This window comes from Felis catus, chromosome C1 (assembly GCF_018350175.1).
Source record: "Felis catus isolate Fca126 chromosome C1, F.catus_Fca126_mat1.0, whole genome shotgun sequence".
Lineage (NCBI taxonomy): Eukaryota > Metazoa > Chordata > Mammalia > Carnivora > Felidae > Felis > Felis catus.
Window position 1 is genome coordinate 166,283,399 of NC_058375.1, and position 17,810 is coordinate 166,301,208.

The following is a 17,810-nucleotide window of genomic DNA, read 5'->3' on the forward strand; positions in this document are numbered from 1 at the left end:
GCAGCTAACATTTATTGGGCATCTACTTTGTCTCAGACATTGGATCAGTACATATAGTCTCTCACATAATCAGCCTACTGGATGAGGTGACTATTGACGTTCTTCTCATTTTACTGATGAGGAAACTGAGACTTGGCGCCTAAGTAAGCTAGTTGTCCGGAGTCAGATAGGTGGTGTATGACAGAGACCAGGATGGTGAGAGATACACAGTGAAAAGAGAATGACACACAGAAACGACAAGGAGAATTGCTGGGCTGAAAACCACAAATAAGGAAGAACTTCCTGGTCGGTGAACATGGGGAGGCACTGGAGGATTGGCACCCCTGCGGAGGGCATGGAACTTCCTCACCCTTTCCCCGTACCTTGTCCTCTGCATCCCTTCCACCTGGCTGTTCCTGAGTTGTATCCTTTTACAATAAACTGGCGATCTAGTAAGTATAATAATTAATAATAATAATAATAAGCAAACGCACACAAGACTTGCTTGGGTCCTTCGTCCCCCACCAACTGCATCTCGAACCTCCATGGCATCTCACTTTACACTCCAGCTACATCCACCTGCACACAGTTCCCTACACTGGCCATGCTCTTTCTCTCCTCCACTGCTGCATGTCTGCTCCTTCTGGAGTGCCCTAGCTGAAACCCCTACTCTTCTAAGTCAGGCCCACAGGAATCCTTCAGATGCTGTTTATCACCTCCCTACCCCAATGCACCCTCGGCCCCAGCCTGTCCCTGCACTTACCACATCTGTTACTTTATTTTACATCCTTTCTTACATCGGGTCCTCTAGAAGGAAGACCTGAGACTGGGCTTAGGGTGTTTGTGGCTCATTATGGGAGAGCCCTCAGGAGAAAGGGTAAGAGAAGAGGTTAGGACAGTGCGGTGCTGGCAAGAAGTGGTTTTGGCCAGAGTCCACCTTCAGCCCGACTCCACGGTGAGCCCTGGGCATGAATTGTATCACAGTGTTGCTGTCACTCTGAGGCAGGGATTTTTGTTCCGTCAGCTGTTGGTACTCTTGTGTCCTTCAGCAGTTGAGAGTCTTGAGGGAAGGAGATGCTGAGGTGTAGATGCCCCAGCCATGGAGGAGGGAGATTCATGCCCAGGCTCTATGGCCCCAGCTTCAGTAAAAGGCAGTTCACGGTAGAAGGAGGGAGCCTCTACCGCTGGGGCGTGGATCCACTGGGCTCTTACAGGCATCTAGGTAGGGCACCAGCTGTATCCACTTCCCATTACTCTCCTACACTGTTACCCGCTTGGATTGTGCTGTAGGACTATACTATTGTTGTTGTGTTTTGTATTAATACCACATTGCTCAGGGCCTCATGAAATCAGAGGGTCCCATCCATTCCAGATACCAGAGCATCTCACCATCCCTTTGAGAAGAGATGGACTTCCTGGGCCCTGGTTGACAGTAGAAGAACATTGTTTGAAGTATACATTGTCCTGTCTCAGGATTTGTTGAAATTCTTAGTTTGGCGATATAGCACCCCACCCCCATCCCCGACACTCATGCCTCTGGAGTATACCCTTGAGAAAGGAAGTGTCTCAAATGAACAGACGAGAGCTGTTACTAGGTTACTTTCTGATTTTAGTTGTTGTTATTAGATTAAAAGTATATTTTAAATTTCTGTAATAGCAAAAATGTTTGTGTATCTGACTCAAGTCCCGATATGATCACATAAGGGCTTTTGACTGTTTCCATTACAAGTGTACCTACAAAAATTGGAGACTTTTAAACAGAAAATTAATATCCATTGAAATTATAAAAACTCCTTCAATTTTCAGAAAGTAATTTTAAGTTCCTTAAGATAGACCTAGTCTACTAAGCATAGAGGTGGGTCCTATTAAGTGCTGAGATGGGCTGTTTTCATTTCTTACACACCTTATTTGTAACATTGTCATCTGCAGTTAAAATTGAAATAGGGAGGATGTTGTTTGCTCTGGATTTACCTTTTTGCCTCTTTGTCAGTTGGACAGCTTATTTAACTATAAGAACTGTATTGGGATTCTTTTCAATTTCTTTGGGTTTAGTAATATTGAATCAGAGCAAATAGAGTTATTTGTTTGGAGCTACTGCATTTATGTTTAAGAAATACATTTTAACCTTTTGCCTTTTCTGTCTTATCCCTTTATTTCCCTCCTCTGTAGTTAAACTAAGAAAAATACTACTGTGATAGAAATCAGTAGCCATTGTGCCACAGGAACAAGCTGGTATTATGGTCTGAGTTTAATTAGAAAAAAAAAATCCAAAAAGCTTATCCAAACACTTATTATTAAATGTTTCCATTTTTACAAGTTATCCAGAGTATTCTCCATCACATGTATATGTATTTACTTACGTATACATGTATACATATATACCTATACATATGTATATATATATATATATACACACACGTACACCATACAGATCATATATGTATATATACACACAGGCCACACATAATGGCCACACATACATATATAATGTATATATATATATATATACCCACATACCACACATCATATATATGTATGTGTACACACACACACACACACATACATACACACACACACACACACACACACACACAGAATAGATGAAAGATGAACACTAGCCTTCAAATGAGAACTAGTTGAAAATAAAAATGTTATTCTAGAGATGCTATACATGGATAGGGCTACTAAAAATAGAAATGTCATTAAATACAGCTGATATCTAAGAACAGAGAAAGCTCTAATGAATATATTTATACATATATAGAGAATTATTCTTTAATTATATGATTATATCAAACTTTTAAAAAGAAATCAGTAAAAATCCATTTTTATGAAATTTTTTGTCTATTTTCTTTGGTGAAAGTAGAACCTAGTATCTTCTCTGATGATTGCAACATTATTCCTAAGCAATGCTCACTTGTTGAGGTGCAATTCAGTATTTTATTTTATTTTATTTTATTTTATTTTATTTTATTTTATTTTATTTTATTATTATTTTAATGTTTATTTTTGAGAGACAGAGAGACAGAACATGGGGGGGGGGGGCAGAGAGAGAGGGAGACAGAGAATCCGAAACAGGCTCCAGGCTCTGAGCTCTGAGGCCCAAGGTGGGGCTCGAACCCACAAACTGCAAGATCAGGACCTCAGCCAAAGTCAGACGCCTAACGGCTGAGCCACCCAGGTGCCCTCCAGTTCAGTATTTTAAAATGGGAATACCAGAGCACCCCACTTTGTGCTCCAGATGATAATGCCACCTGTACTGGTATTGTCCAAAAAACATGGTATACAGTCTGAAACTGTCTCATCAGAAACATTTTTTTAAAAAATTACTGCATTTGGGTGTTGTGTATAAGTGATAAATCACAAAATTCTACTGAAATTAATGTTATACTATATATATTAACTAATTGGAATTTAAGTAAAAACTTTAAATATATATATCAAAAAATATTACTGTATCTAATTAACAGTTTTGACCAACTCAACCACATGTCTTAACAGTATTATCTTTATACCACCTCACGCCAGTCAGAGTGGCCAAAATGAACAAATCAGGAGACTATAGATGCTGGAGAGGATGTGGAGAAACAGGAACCCTCTTGCACTGTTGGTGGGAATGCAAACTGGTACAGCTGCTCTGGAAAACAGTGTGGATGTTCCTCAAAAAATTAAAAATAGACCTACCCTATGACCCAGCAGGAGCACTGCTAGGAATTTACACAAGGGATACAGGAGTACTGATGCATAGGGGCACTTGTACCCCAATGTTCATAGCAGCACTCTCAACAATAGCCAAATTATGGAAAGAGCCTAAATGTCCATCAACTGATGAATGGATAAAGAAATTGTGGTTTATATACACAATGGAATACTACGTGGCAATGAGAAAGAATGAAATATGGCCTTTTGTAGCAACGTGGATGGAACTGGAGAGTGTTATGCTAAGTGAAATAAGTCATAGAGAGAAAGACAGATACCATATGGTTTCACTCTTATGTGGATCCTGAGAAACTTAACAGAAACCCATGGGGGAGGGGAAGGAAAAAAAAAAAAGAAAGAGGTTAGAGTGGGAGAGAGCCAAAGCATAAGAGACTCTTAAAAACTGAGAACAAACTGAAGGCTTATGGGGGGTGGGAGGGAGGGGAGGGTGGGTGATGGGTATTGAGGAGGGCACCTGTTGGGATGAGCACTGGGTGTTGTATGGAAACCAATTTGACAATAAATTTCATATATTTAAAAAATAAATAAATAAACAGTATTATCTTTAAATAGAATATTATTTCTTGGGGGCATCTGGGTGGCTCAGGCGGTTAAGTGTCCAACTCTTTTTTTAATCTTTATTTTTGAGAGAGAGAGAGAGAGACAGAGTGCAAGCAGGGGAGAAACAGAGAGAGAGGGAGACACAGAATCTGAAACAGGATTTTTAAAAAAATTTAATGGGACACTAGCAGTTACTGTAAAGGGTTCTTAATGTTGCTAAATGAATATTAGTAGGTATGTTTTTGTAAGGTAAATAGTTCATTCAGTGGGGACCCCTCAGGGATGACCAAGTAGATAAAGAAATGACACTGGTCTCAGATTGGTTTTCCTTGTGGAGTAGGGGACATTTACAGTTGCATTTGGGAGGACAGAGGCATGATGTTGGCTTAGAGGGCTTTTGATAAGCCAAGAGTGTCTCCTAGGCTTAGCGATGCTAGAATGAAGCAATGTTCAGCTGCATCTCCTAGAAATATAACTTACTGTGAAAAAACACACCCCATTTATACATGCTTGGACTTAAACATAGATTTGACTTGGCCATAGGGTAAGCAGCTTCTGGGATGGAAGGAGGGAAAAAAGGAAAAGAGGAATGGATGATAAAATGCTAGCCTCTCCCTTCTCGTCCCCAGGGCCAATGTCCGTAACCAATCGTGGCACCTTTGCCTCTGGGCCTTGTCAGAGCCTCACAGTCCTTCAGCAGGGGCGGCCACCACCTAGACATTTGTGCCAGCAAGTCCAAGATGGAACTCATCAGTTCCTGTTGGAGCCTTATTGTGTGATTGAAGGATGATTCCTGATAGAATATATGTCTTCAGAAGACAGTTTCCTGAGTCCTTTTGGGATGGGGCATTCTGCAGAGATGCCTGCCCTGATCTGTGGGCTCGTCCCGCTTTCTGAAGCTGAGGCAGTGGAGCGGGTTACACCGAGAGATTGTGCTTCCCTGCGCCGGGGGCAGGATCATAGCAGTTGTGAATGGGATGTGATGTTTGCTCCTGCCTCTACTGCTTGCTTTGTGACCCATGCCTGAGATCTTGAATGGGAGTGTTTGCCAGGTCAGTGGTTACTTCAGGGTGGCGTAGGCCCGTAGGAACCTCCCGTTCCAGGGATTTGAAAACCCAGGATGTCGCTAAGGGTTGGGTATCTAACACGGAAGCAGGCCTGAGGGGGGCCGTGACGAACTGAACATGTCTAGACACCCATCCCTCAGGGCAGACCCAGTGCTGCCAGATCTGATAGACTTTAGCAAAACACTCAAAATTCAGATTTTTTATACCTGAAATCGTCTGACTTTTAAATGTTGACAGCTCATTAAAAAATTTAGACATCATAGACAAGACAAAACGTGTCTTCTGAAAGAGGAAACCATGATTTGGCCTGTTTTTAACAGAGGAGGGTGATAGCATAGCCTCTAAAATCCCAGATTTCTGGCTTTCAAGTCTGGTGCTCTTTACATGGGCGCCCAAGGGTGAGTGTTTCTCAGGATGTGTGTCTCTGAAAGCATGGACTTCTGAGTGTCCTGTGGCAGGCAGGGCATTTCACGAGCCCTCTGAAATACGTGCAGCCCGTAGCACTGCTTTTAGCTGGGTAGGTGATGGGCCACTCAGACCACTGCAGCCTTTCCATTTTATACAGGAGCCCAGGTCTCCGCACTAATTGAACATTTGTCATCAAAACAGCCTTACTTTAAAACGTTAAAGTGCCTTTGTGCCCAGAGATGAACTGTCTGGAAAAATGCATTTTAAATCTTCTGAGTACATGCAATCAAAACTCCATTCTGCTCCAGCCCCCACCCCTCAGCCCCCAACCCGTCTCTGATGGACCTGCATGCATCCAGGTCTACTGAAAACTCATTTTAACTTCACTTATAAGTGCGTCGCTGTGTCTGATGTTAGAATTTGCTTCAGAATGTGGTTCAGACTTCCGGTGTGTCCAGTGTTGTTGCAAAAGCAGCTTCTACTTAAGAGTCTGCTTTGACTGTGTCATCAAACACTGAGAAATACGTGATTTGTTTTTCTTCTTTTCTCTCAGGAAGCTGACAGCTGGGAAATTATAGAAGGGCTGAAAATAGGCCAAACCAATGTCCAGAGACCAGACAAACATGAAGGCTTTATGCTGAAGAAAAGAAAATGGCCTTTAAAAGGCTGGCACAAGGTACCATTTTCATCATATTCATCTCCAGACCTTCGTCGTCAATAGAGAAGATCTTATTTGGTGTCATTAGGTGGGAAACGAAGAGAATGGTTGTATGTGTAAAACTAATTTTCAAAGCCTTTTTTGTTTAACCGTGTGGGCTACAACCCATTATACCCATTTAAGTCTGAGATACATAATATCTGTACGCAGGGAAAAAATATTTTACATTATATTTAAAATCCAGTTTGTACATGTTGTCTATTCTACTTTTTCATTTAAAAATAATATGAATATAGAAAAATAATAACATGAATGTATGCTTATTAAATATTCTCTGAAATAAGATGTTTTTAAATGCATGCATATGCTCTGTTCCATGGGATGGATTTATGCTATATATCGCACCATTATTGAACCAATTCCCTATTGCTGCACATGTAGGATATATCTAACTTATTTACTGTAATGCTGTTGTGATGAACATCCTTATACACAAATTTCCATTTAAGTCCTTGGAATAAAGTCCTGGAATTACTGTTACCAGTGCAAACTAAAGATGGAAAATCACAGAAGTCTGTTTACTGCTCTTAAAAGTATGTGATTTATTCCTCTCTCCCCTACCTCTACATCCTTTCTCCATCTTCCAGTTTTAATTATGGAGAAAATATTTTGTACTACACCAATGCAGTTACCTAAGTAACAAGAATTCTGTGAGGCTAAGAAGGAGAAAATTATCCTCCATTTTCAATATAAGGCCTTCGACAGACCACCAGTACCTTCTCTGAAATCACTGGAAGAACAGGTTCATGTACTTGCCGCACCTGCTGATGGATTTCATCTCAGAGCAGATGGATCTATTGGCCCAAATGACTGGCTGGTGACTCTCCAGTGGCCCAAAACAGGGATGTTATGGATTATAGCATCTTTTGCAAACACATTTTTTGCGATTTAAGGGGAAGACTTAAAAATTAACCGATGGCAAATGCCCTACTTCCCAGTCTCTGTGCGTGAAATAAAAATAGCTCAAAGAGGCTTCTAATGTTCCTTTCAGAAGCCTTCTCAGTCTCCCCTGAACCCATAATATTATCCCAATACCAAAATTTCTGTCCACCCTTGTTCTTCCTTGGATTTTGGCCAGCTGGCCATACTGCTTCCTAGAATCACCTTTTGCTTTTCATTCTGGCTTCACCACTTTGCAATTCCTCGAATCACTGGCCTTGCTAATCTCTTCCCCCATGATCACGCAGTAGGTTATACCTGCTAACATTCTTTGATAGGTAGAAATGGAAAAGTAGAGAAAAGAAGTCAAAGAAACCAATGTTACATGAATCACTAACTTTAATTTAGCATTCTCAGGTCCACATCTCAGTGGTTCAACAGCCATTCTTTCTAGGCCATACCTTTGAGCATTTTTCTATATCAGTAGTAGGAGGTTCTCAACTTGGATTGCCTTTTCTCCTGGTCTCTAGCGCCATCAGATATTTAGTCAAGCATCAGCATATGTGATTGCCCGTGTCTTGGGTGATTGAGTAATCAAGTGTTTTCCAGCTGTGGGGATACTTTCTTCTGGTGCTTTCTTATTGCCCCCCCAGTACCTGTGTCAAAAGGGTTTTCATGGCTTTCTGTGAGTTCTGTGCAGAGTATCCCTGGGCTTGACCACCTGCTACCTCAGCAGCTAAGTGGTCCCAAATCACATAAAACCTTCCCAGCAGAGTAATTTTCCAGCCATAGAAAGACTCCTTGCACTTTTAGAGACCAGAGGAGGGCACTGGACCCGTTGTTTGAGTGGGTCCTGAGAATTGTTTGTTCCCTTATGAATTGCCCATGGAAAGGAAACCAACAGAGTCTTCCTGAGTGTTTTTGGAGCAATAATGGCTAGATTCATTTGGAGTGGACCAGGAGCTTCTTGAAGGAGACAAAAATTGCCAAAAATCCCTCTCTCTCTCTCTCTCTCTCTCTCTCTCTTTTAACCCTGAATGTAATTTAGAAGTATTTTTAATCTCTTTTAGTGAAATGCAAGCATTTTGCTAAGTGGAGATAACAAATATATTGCTAAAGCTCCTTCGTAAATGTTCCAGATAATTTATTACTCCTAGATCTAGTTCACTGGCTTCTGTAACAGACTTGAGCATTTTCGGGAATTTTCCGTGGTATCCAGGGAAATGCAGGAGTTTACATCCAGAGTGAACAATTCCCTGTAGAGAAGCTCCTTACAGAATCACTGTGATCTAAACTGAGTTATTCTCATTTCTCACTTTCAAAGACACCCTGATGTGGTTCATTCAAAAGTCTTGGCTGTGGGTCCTGAGACTCCATCCCCCAGGCCCACTCCCTTCAAGGAAAAGCATGGCGAGAGATTCGCTCTCCATCAGATTGTGTGTAAAAGAACCCTAGTAAGCTAATAGTATGGAATTCAAGCTCAGATTTCCTTACCATTTAATGTGACTGACTATGGCCAGGTACACTGAATTCATATAAGTTAAAATGATCAAACATACTGATTACTTAATGCCAAGCAATGTTAGACCCATGCTTGTGAATGTTTTATAGAATTCAAAGTGTAGACGGTAACTGGGCGTTGTTTGGTTCTTGCAGCGGTTTTTTGTCCTGGATAATGGCATGTTAAAGTATTCCAAGGCACCACTCGATGTAAGTAGCACACAGGACATGTTTCAAAGATTGTTTTAAAGTGAGTAAACACCACAGTTGTGTAAGCCTTGTGACATAGCTACCAGCTTTGTGCCCTTCTGTGCCTGTAAGATTTAATAAGTTACCCTGCTCACTTCGGCAGCACATATATTAATAAGTTACCAAACTTCCATGTCCCATGGAAGATGTGTTTCATGCTTATGCTCAAGCTAGCATAAAAATCTCAGATGGGAGCATGAAGATTTAATTTAACAATTGTGATGTGTGTTTTTCAAAACAGAAGGTTACACCTAAAAGTGATACACTAATAAAAATCACCCCTTCTGTCTTGGAGAGAAAACCCAAATAGACTTTTTTTTTCTTATGCATCTCTCAATGAACTATGCTTTATGTGCTTTTTTTGAGATTTAAAGCAACCTTTGTTCTTGTCTATATCCTTTTAAAACCTATCTTATGAACTTCATTTGTGTTTCATGCATCCTTTTATCTTGGGAATCCCAACTCAGTAAAATTATTACAAATTATTTTTCTTTAATATAAGAAGTAGTTGTTTGCATGTAAAACGGGAAAATGCCATCCTTCTTATCATTGTGGTGTAGGGGAAATAACAGAGGGCTCAGATTTCAGTTTTGTCCCCGTCTCTTTCACTGAATCAGCTGTGTGTCCTTGATCAGACAAAGGCAGCCAAGAGGGAGCCCTGGCTGCTCTGTGCTCTCAGTCTCAGCTGCCTGGTTCTGCCTCAGCAGCTGTCTTCTAGTTGATTACTTGGGGATGTTCTGAGTTGTGGGTCAAAGATTGACCATGGTTATTTTAGGAACCACTAAGCCTATCTTTTTTGGGATATAAGCTTTGCAATCTAGAATTATGAAGATTAGCATTATACGTTGTGCTAGAGACAGGACTAAGAAATGAATAGTCTTAGGTGCCTGGCTGGCTCAATTTGAAGGGCATGCAACTCTTGATCTCAGGTCATGAGTTCAAACCCTCGCTGGGTGTAGAGATTACTAAAAACAAATAAACTAAAAAAAAAAAAGAAAGAAAGAAAAAAGAAAAGAAAAGAAAAATAAATGAATAGTCTTGTTTATTGAAATTGGTGTGAAGAAGTCACAGAAACTTCACCTGTCCTCAGATTAAGGACCTTAACCTCAGAACCTTAACCATTTTTCTTTGTGTAAAGAAGGTGTGGTATTCCCTTTCCCAAAGATAAATTAAAGATTACATTAAGCTCATTTCAGTACAGAAACACATCAAATCATATATCCTTCTAGCCTATTTACTAGTCTTCTGACTTCAGATTCAAAAGGGGAAGGTCCATGGAAGCATTGATGTTGGACTCTCGGTCATGTCAATTAAAAAGAAAGCTCGGAGAATAGACCTTGACACAGAAGAGCATATCTACCATTTGAAGGTAAAGTCACTTCTCTATAGTTTTTCTGCCTTTATCAGGGGAATTCACTTGCCTGTGCCAGTGGTAAACAGGAGATTGGTTTCACCATTACCATCTCCTCTTGTTCATTGTTTTAGGTGAAATCCCAGGACTGGTTTGATGCATGGGTCTCCAAATTGCGCCATCATCGATTGTATCGGCAGAATGAAATTGTCAGATCACCAAGAGATGCTAGTTTTCACATATTTCCTTCAACCTCCACAGCTGAATCCTCACCAGCTGCTAATGTTTCTGTTGTGGATGGAAAGGTACGACTCTGTTATATAAAAATCAGCCCAGAAATTGCTTGGAAAATTATGTAGGCACATAACTGAGTGTTATTTGACAAACCAGGAAGAGAAGATTTATTTTGTAAACTAACCCTCAAGACAACAGTGACATTTGGCATCAGAGTTAATCACAAGTATAGGTTAGGTAGAATGTGGATCACCAAGAAAATTAATAGTTACTTTTCCTTTCTATGAATGGATCATATCCTAATTTTATATGGCTTTGTAGGGATATTAGGAAGTAGAATGAACATTTGGCTAATCAGCCCCTAGAAATTGATATTTTCCTAGGTGGTAATAAGAAGACCACAAAGTTTTGAAAATTAAATTTGCTTCTCTACCTTGAATATATTACATGTGTAATATATTGCATACATGACTCAGAGAGATACCATTGAATTTGCCCATGAAGTTAAGGTAAATTGGCTAAAGAATGTGACTATAATATATGTAGTAGACTATTTGAGTGATTAACTATTGTGTTAAGTATTTGACACTCATCTCTAGTTTTTAATATAGACTAAACTCAGAGACAGTAAAAAATTTTTTCAAAGAAATGACATAACCATTAAACAGCTGAGCCAGAATCCAAATCCTCATCTCTGTGTTTCCAAAGTCAGTGCCCTTTCCACTGTACTAAGTACCAGATTAAGGCAGGCTGAAGTTGTTCTTTGGCCTGTATTAAGAGTTCATATTTTTCATGTGGCTGAAAAGCTAGAGGTGTTGCCTGTTAAAAACTGAAGTGAGGACAAGAGACAGGGAGACGGTTGTTTCTGCCTTTGATTCAGTAATTAAGTTTTCTGAACCATAGCCACATTGCAGTGCCCAGGGGTGTTCCAGCTTCCCACTTGGCACCTGATATTGAGAACATAGACATCTGTGAATGAATAACTGGCTGCCATAAAGATTTGGGTTTAAGAACCTTTCAGTGAAGATTCTGCTTTTCTCTGCTTTCTTATTTAAGGATGTATGTAATATATATCCAAGTGTCCTTAGCAAAACGTTGAAAAACCTCATGGAATCTGCGAGATTACTCAAATCAGATTACATGAAATACTGCTGTATTCACTATTTACTATTTTTTTTAATGTTTTTTAATTTATTTTTGAGAGAGAAAGGCAGTGCTCACATGCGTGCCCATGAGTATGAGAGGGGGAGGGGCAGAGAGAGGCGGGGACAGAGGATCTGAAGTGGGCTCTGTGCTCACAGCAGAGAGCCCAATGTGGGGCTCAGACTCACAAACCATGAGATCATGACCTGAGCCGAAGTCGGATGCTTAACAGACCAACTAAGCCACCTAGGCACCCTCATTATTTACTATTTCAATGGGAGTCACTTAAGTGATTTTTGTTAAATCCCATTAATTATGTTTCACAAGGCTCTTAAACCTTGTTTCATTCTGGTGGTAGCCTTGCCAAGAATTGTTTAACCAACATCTTCCTCCTAGGACCAAGGTATTGGGTTAACCCTCATACTATCCAGTTCTGAAGTGAAAAAGAAGGAGGTCAGAGGGTAGGAAGTAGAGCACTTACTGGGTGACCCAACACACAATGACTAAGACAGTCCTCAGGTTTTCCAGGCCCCCTGAGTTCTCACCACAGAATAGAATGAATCCCAGGGTTAGTCCAAACTAAACAAGAATTATATCCCAGATGGATATTAAAATTTTTTTTTAACGTTTATTTATTTCTGAGACAGAGAGAGACAGGGCATGAGTAGGGGAGGGGCAGAGAGAGAGAGAGGGAGACACAGAATCCGAAGCAGGCTCCAGGCTCTGAGCTGTCAGCACAGAGCCCGACGCGGGGCTCGAACTCACAAACCGTGAGATCATGACCTGAGCCGAAGTCGGTCGCTCAACTGACTGAGCCACCCAGGCGCCCCCAGATGGATATTTTAAAAATATGAACATTTAATCCTTTAAGATGCTTCTGCCTGCATCTTTGGCATAGACTATTGATAAAAGATGTAGTATTTTCATCCCTGTGTTAGTTATTAAATAACTTGGGTGATACCCGAGAATGGAGAACTGAAGCCAGTTCTTCTCCACTGTTTGCCTTGGTATAAGAAGCTCTTTAGGGGGCGCCTGGGTGGCGCAGTCGGTTAAGCGTCCGACTTCAGCCAGGTCACGATCTCGTGGTCCGGGAGTTCGAGCCCCACGTCAGGCTCTGGGCTGATGGCTCAGAGCCTGGAGCCTGTTTCCGATTCTGTGTCTCCCCCTCTTTCTGCCCCTCCCCCGTTCATGCTCTGTCTCTCTCTGTCCCAAAAATAAATAAACGTTGAAAAAAAAAAAAGAAGCTCTTTAGCTCTGGTTTCATAGAAGATCTATTGCTGTAGTTACGAATGACACACCTCTAAGATTGAACTTGGTGAAAGGTCTCCGTGACCCTTAGCAGAACGCAATAAAGAGTGAAGAGAGTTTTTTGTCACTTGGCTTGCATTCTAAGTATCAAATTATGAGAGTCCTGAACGTTAATTGGTATGTGGCCCCGTGTGGGTAATAAATAAGTCTGGGTTTGCTAAATACGTGCATCTTTCACTTCATGATGATTTAGGACAGACACAATCAATTGTAATTGAATATGAAAGTCAGATATGGAGTTTTGACATTGTTTCAGCTTTTTCAAAAGTAAGTTCCTGCTTTTTCAACTAAGTGTTCACTGAACTCACTGCGTTATCTCCTTACTATACTTCCTGCAACTTCATTTCACATAAAATCCCTTTATGGGAAAGTCTATCAGCTGTAGATAATGATAATTTGCCAATGCTGACTTTTTGTATGTTACAGTTTTTAATATGCATTCAAAGCAGTGCGCAGCTGCTGGATGGTGGATAATGCATTTAGGAATCACATGTGGCTGATGAGGCCTTGAGCTGATCATAAGGAAGTAAGAGCTTCTGGAAAGGAAAGGCCTTCACTCATGAATTAGAAGTCCTGTAATAAGGACCCCATGCCCAATACAACTTGCTGAGCAAATTAAATTTTTTGGGAATTTGAGCTGGCAGACCCTTAAGATATGAGATATAACATACATCAGTGTTTTCCACTCCTCATATGGTGGAGATAGCGGCTTAATGAGTGTTGTCACGAATTTCGGCTTCACTGAGCATGTACACATTTAGCCCCGAGGCTTCCTCCCTATTTCCAGGGTGCTCTTTCTTCTCTTTTTTGATGTCACTTTGAGGATATCTCAAAAAAATTGTTTAAATCACTTAAATATACTGTTTCTGCTTAACCATCCATTTCCTCTTGTTCATTGTAGGTGCAAGCAAACAGCTTTCCATGGCAGTCCCCTTTACCGTGCAGCAACAGCCTCCCCGCTACCTGCACGACCGGCCAGAGCAAGGTGGCAGCCTGGTTACAGGACTCGGAAGAAATGGACAGGTGTGCAGAAGGTTAGTTCTTGCCCAGGGCAGGCTCTCAGGATAAGCCACGAGAACAGAAACGAAAGAGGTGAACTTGAACTGTGGATGCTGCTCCCTTCCCCCTCCAGCCTCCTTGTTTGCCTCCACCTTTCTACTTCTTATTTTTCTGCACCAGATCCTTCCCCTTCCCGTGACTCCATCTTCCTACCACCTGTTCATTCTCCTGCACCCTCACAACTACTGAATCTGGTCTCCCCGTTCCCCTGCCTTTCACCCCTTTCCGCTTTGGCCTTGCCACCTCCTTCCTCACCACCAGTCCCCGTCTTTCTTCATTAGCGTCCTACCTGCCCCACCCCACACTCTGGGGGCAATCTCACAGCCCAGTACAGCCCCCGGGGTACCTCCACCCTTGCTCTCGACTGCTGCCAGGTCACTTGTACAGCTTCCTTTGCTGCTTCAACTTGTCCTAGAGCAGGTGTATGTCTCCTGACAACCCGCAATAAGTAGCAAAATTATATGGCATTTCCTAGCCACACTTAACCTGTTTTGGTGTTCCACCATGGGACAGTTATTAACCATTCTGAACATATACACAATTCCCTCACTCTGCCATCGTGGAGCCTCTTAATCTCCAGAAACTTTTCTCTTCCCTCGTAATAAGCCTGACTGAGCATTTTGGCCCAAACTGCCACAGACCATTTCCATTCTATGAGATAGTTTTCATTTGACCTAAACTGAGAAAACAAGGATAACATGGCAAGGATTTTATAAAGCTAAATTGATTTAATTTTTAAAAATTATTTTGTGATGATATTGGGCCTAACTTATTTATATTAAATTATTTTCTCTTATGGAATTATGGTGAAAGTAGATGTTGGATTATTTTCTTATGTCCTCGTTTAGAAAAACTGAAGTTTGGCAATTCATGTTGATCCCAACCCCCAAAAGTATATGTATATTTTTTTGTTCTATGTATGTGTGAACTCAAAGTCTACAGCATTTTGATTAGCCCTGGACACATCCCATACTCAATCTTTATGTGAAAATATGATTTTACACAGGATGTTATATTCATAAAGCATGTCCAACTGACATTCCATTCAAAGGCTTGTACTTAAATGTATTCACAAAACACACAGATATTCATCTGAGTATGTGGTCTTCAGGTTGGGGAAAGAAGCCAAACCTCACTGTCTTAAAACACTGTAGTCTCGCCTCAGCAGTGGTTCTAGATGTTTCCACCTGTCCGCTCACTTCACAGTTTTGTAAACACGCATGGTATTTAACCTGGCTGCCTCCTTTGCCGACAAGATTGACACCATCCACTGGGGCAAAATCCATTCATCTGACCAAAGTGAAGAGACATTGGCTTTGATGCCGGGAAAGCCCCTGGCTGGTGGGGCAAGAGGGATGCGTTTGTCTCTCTGTGTGCTCTAGAATACTCATGGCCCTTCCCTGTGCCTCCTCTCCTGTCTTGGGGTGCTCCTGCTTCTTCCCACCCTGACTACTCTACCTGTGTCTTCTATCCTGCCTCTCTGTTTCCTTCAGGATTTAGTGCAGTAATTACCCCTTCTCTGGGAGACAGCCTTATCTTCCATTCACTTCTACTCTCTGTCCATAGACTCCAGCTTCTCTCCGTAATTTGATATTTGCCCCTTTTGCTCAATGAAAAAGGCATTCTTAGTAGCAAGAGGTCATCTGATCTCCACTCTGTTCTCAGACCTCATCTCTGACCTGCCCTGTAGGACCTCCTCTGTGAGAACTTCTCCCTGAGACCCCATGAAGTTTTCCTTTTTCTCCAACTGCTCCTTCTCCGTTTCCCTGGATTCTTGTCTGGTCAGCATCAGTTGTGGGGATCGATCAAGGTTCAGTCTTCTGCCTTCGGCATCTGTAATAGTAACTCTGGTTGACTGGGAGCCAGTCAATGGTTAATGGGCCAGACACTGAACTGGGCGCTTTACATACGTGGTTTATGTGAATCTTCACAGTAGTACCAGGCAGGAGTTAGGAACCATGTGTTTATAGATAGAGAAACCGATGCTTCGAGAGGTCAAATACCTAGCCCGTGTTACACAGCAAATACCTGGGGAGAGCTGGAGGCCTAGGGCAGGCCAACTGGATTCTAACGACTACGCTCTGCACTTCGGAGATGACAGGCACGCGCATAGTGTCAGCTGGAATCTCTATTTTGATGAGATAGTGGTGATGGTGATGGGAGTGGTGGCGGTGATGGTGATGATGAGGGGGGTTGGTGGCAGTGATAATAGCAGCAGCTAACAGGTATCAGGCTCTTCCTGTGTGACAGGCACTGTCCTAGCTGTTTTGTATGCATCAACTCATTTGATCCTCTCAGAGCCGTTTTACAGATGAGAAAACCTAGATTCAGGGGAATCAACTCACTCCGACCAAGCTCACACAGCTAGCGACGGTGGAATTGGGGTTCAAGCGTGGGTGGTCTGACTCCAGAGCACATGCAACCATAACCCTCTCAAAAAGACTGAAAACTGTATAAATCTGAGCTCCTCATCCAGCCTATGTTTCGTTCCTGCCGCCTCTCCTCGCCATTGGCTCCGTCTGTGTGTACTCTCTCTCACGCCCCTCCTTGGCCTGTCTGAAACCAGCCTCTGTCTTCTCCCGGCAACAGCCCCAGCTGCTAGGCTCCCCTGTTTTTGTCAGTGCTGCTGTCATAACCACGTCTGAGACCCGAGAGGTTTTTTGACCCTCCCACTCTGTTCATCTAGCCCAAACTCAGTTCTGTTATTTCTTTGAAAACACCCACCCTTCCCCCTGCCCTCATCTGCCCTTCCTCTCAAATTGCTTCCCTCCTCAGACCCACCGTTCACCTAGTCTCTGGCCGGTCAGCAGCCTTCTGGCTGACATCGTCCTCAGTCTCCAGCTCTGCTGTTCACCTCTCATAGGCTTTTGGGAAATTGCTGTTATTGAACGTGTTAGCAACTCTGGACCGGCATTTCCATGTTTTTTAATGTTTATTATTTATTTTTGAGAGTGAGAGAGAGAGACAGAGTGAAAGCGTGGGAGGGGAAGAGAGAGAGGGAGACAGAATCCAAAGCAGGCTCCAGACTCTGAGCAGTCAGGACAAAGCCCGACAAGGGGCTCGAACCCACAAACCGTGAGATCATGACCTGAGCCGAAGTCAGATGCTTAACCTACTGAGCCGCCCAGGCCCCAGGCCGGCATTGAGCAAGCCATTGCACTCAGCCGTGAGATGTAAATATTACTAATCCCCACTTTGCAGAAGAGGAAAGTGAAATGCGTACAAGTTAAGGAATTTGCTCAAGATCACACAGCTCCCCTGGTGAAGATGTTTGACTAACCCTGAAGCCAGTTCTTTGCCCATAACATACTTCTCCCTTTAAGACTGACATATCTTTAAATAGCTTTTATGCAAAAAAATCCCTTCAAGTGTTTCTCCATGGGCTCTGCAGCCCAAACTACTTAGCCCAGCATTTAACATCTACCCTTCAGGAGTGCCTGGGTGACTCAGACGGTTGAACATCTGACTCTTGATCTCAGCTCAGGTCTTGATCTCAGGGTCTTGAGTTCAAGCCCCATCTTGGGCTCTGCACTGGGCATGAAGCCTACTTAATAATAATAATAATAATAATATAATAATATAATAATAACAACAACAACATCCACCTTTCAGCTTTCAGTCCCTACCTACCCTTTCGACTTTGCTTTCCTTTGGC

General features: G+C 42.1%; 1 protein-coding gene across 19 annotated transcripts in view; it reads left to right on the forward strand.

The window, feature by feature from the left end:
• The window catches only part of OSBPL6 (oxysterol binding protein like 6), a 214,517-nt gene that overhangs the window by 143,260 nt on the left and 53,447 nt on the right, over positions 1–17,810 (forward strand). For all 19 annotated transcript variants that reach the window (XM_023259488.2, XM_023259490.2, XM_023259489.2 and 16 more), the window contains 5 exons: positions 6,268–6,390; positions 8,968–9,021; positions 10,316–10,429; positions 10,546–10,716; positions 13,998–14,130. In XM_023259488.2, the coding sequence (XP_023115256.1) occupies positions 6,268–6,390; positions 8,968–9,021; positions 10,316–10,429; positions 10,546–10,716; positions 13,998–14,130 (595 nt within the window). The remainder of the gene's footprint in view (positions 1–6,267; positions 6,391–8,967; positions 9,022–10,315; positions 10,430–10,545; positions 10,717–13,997; positions 14,131–17,810) is intronic.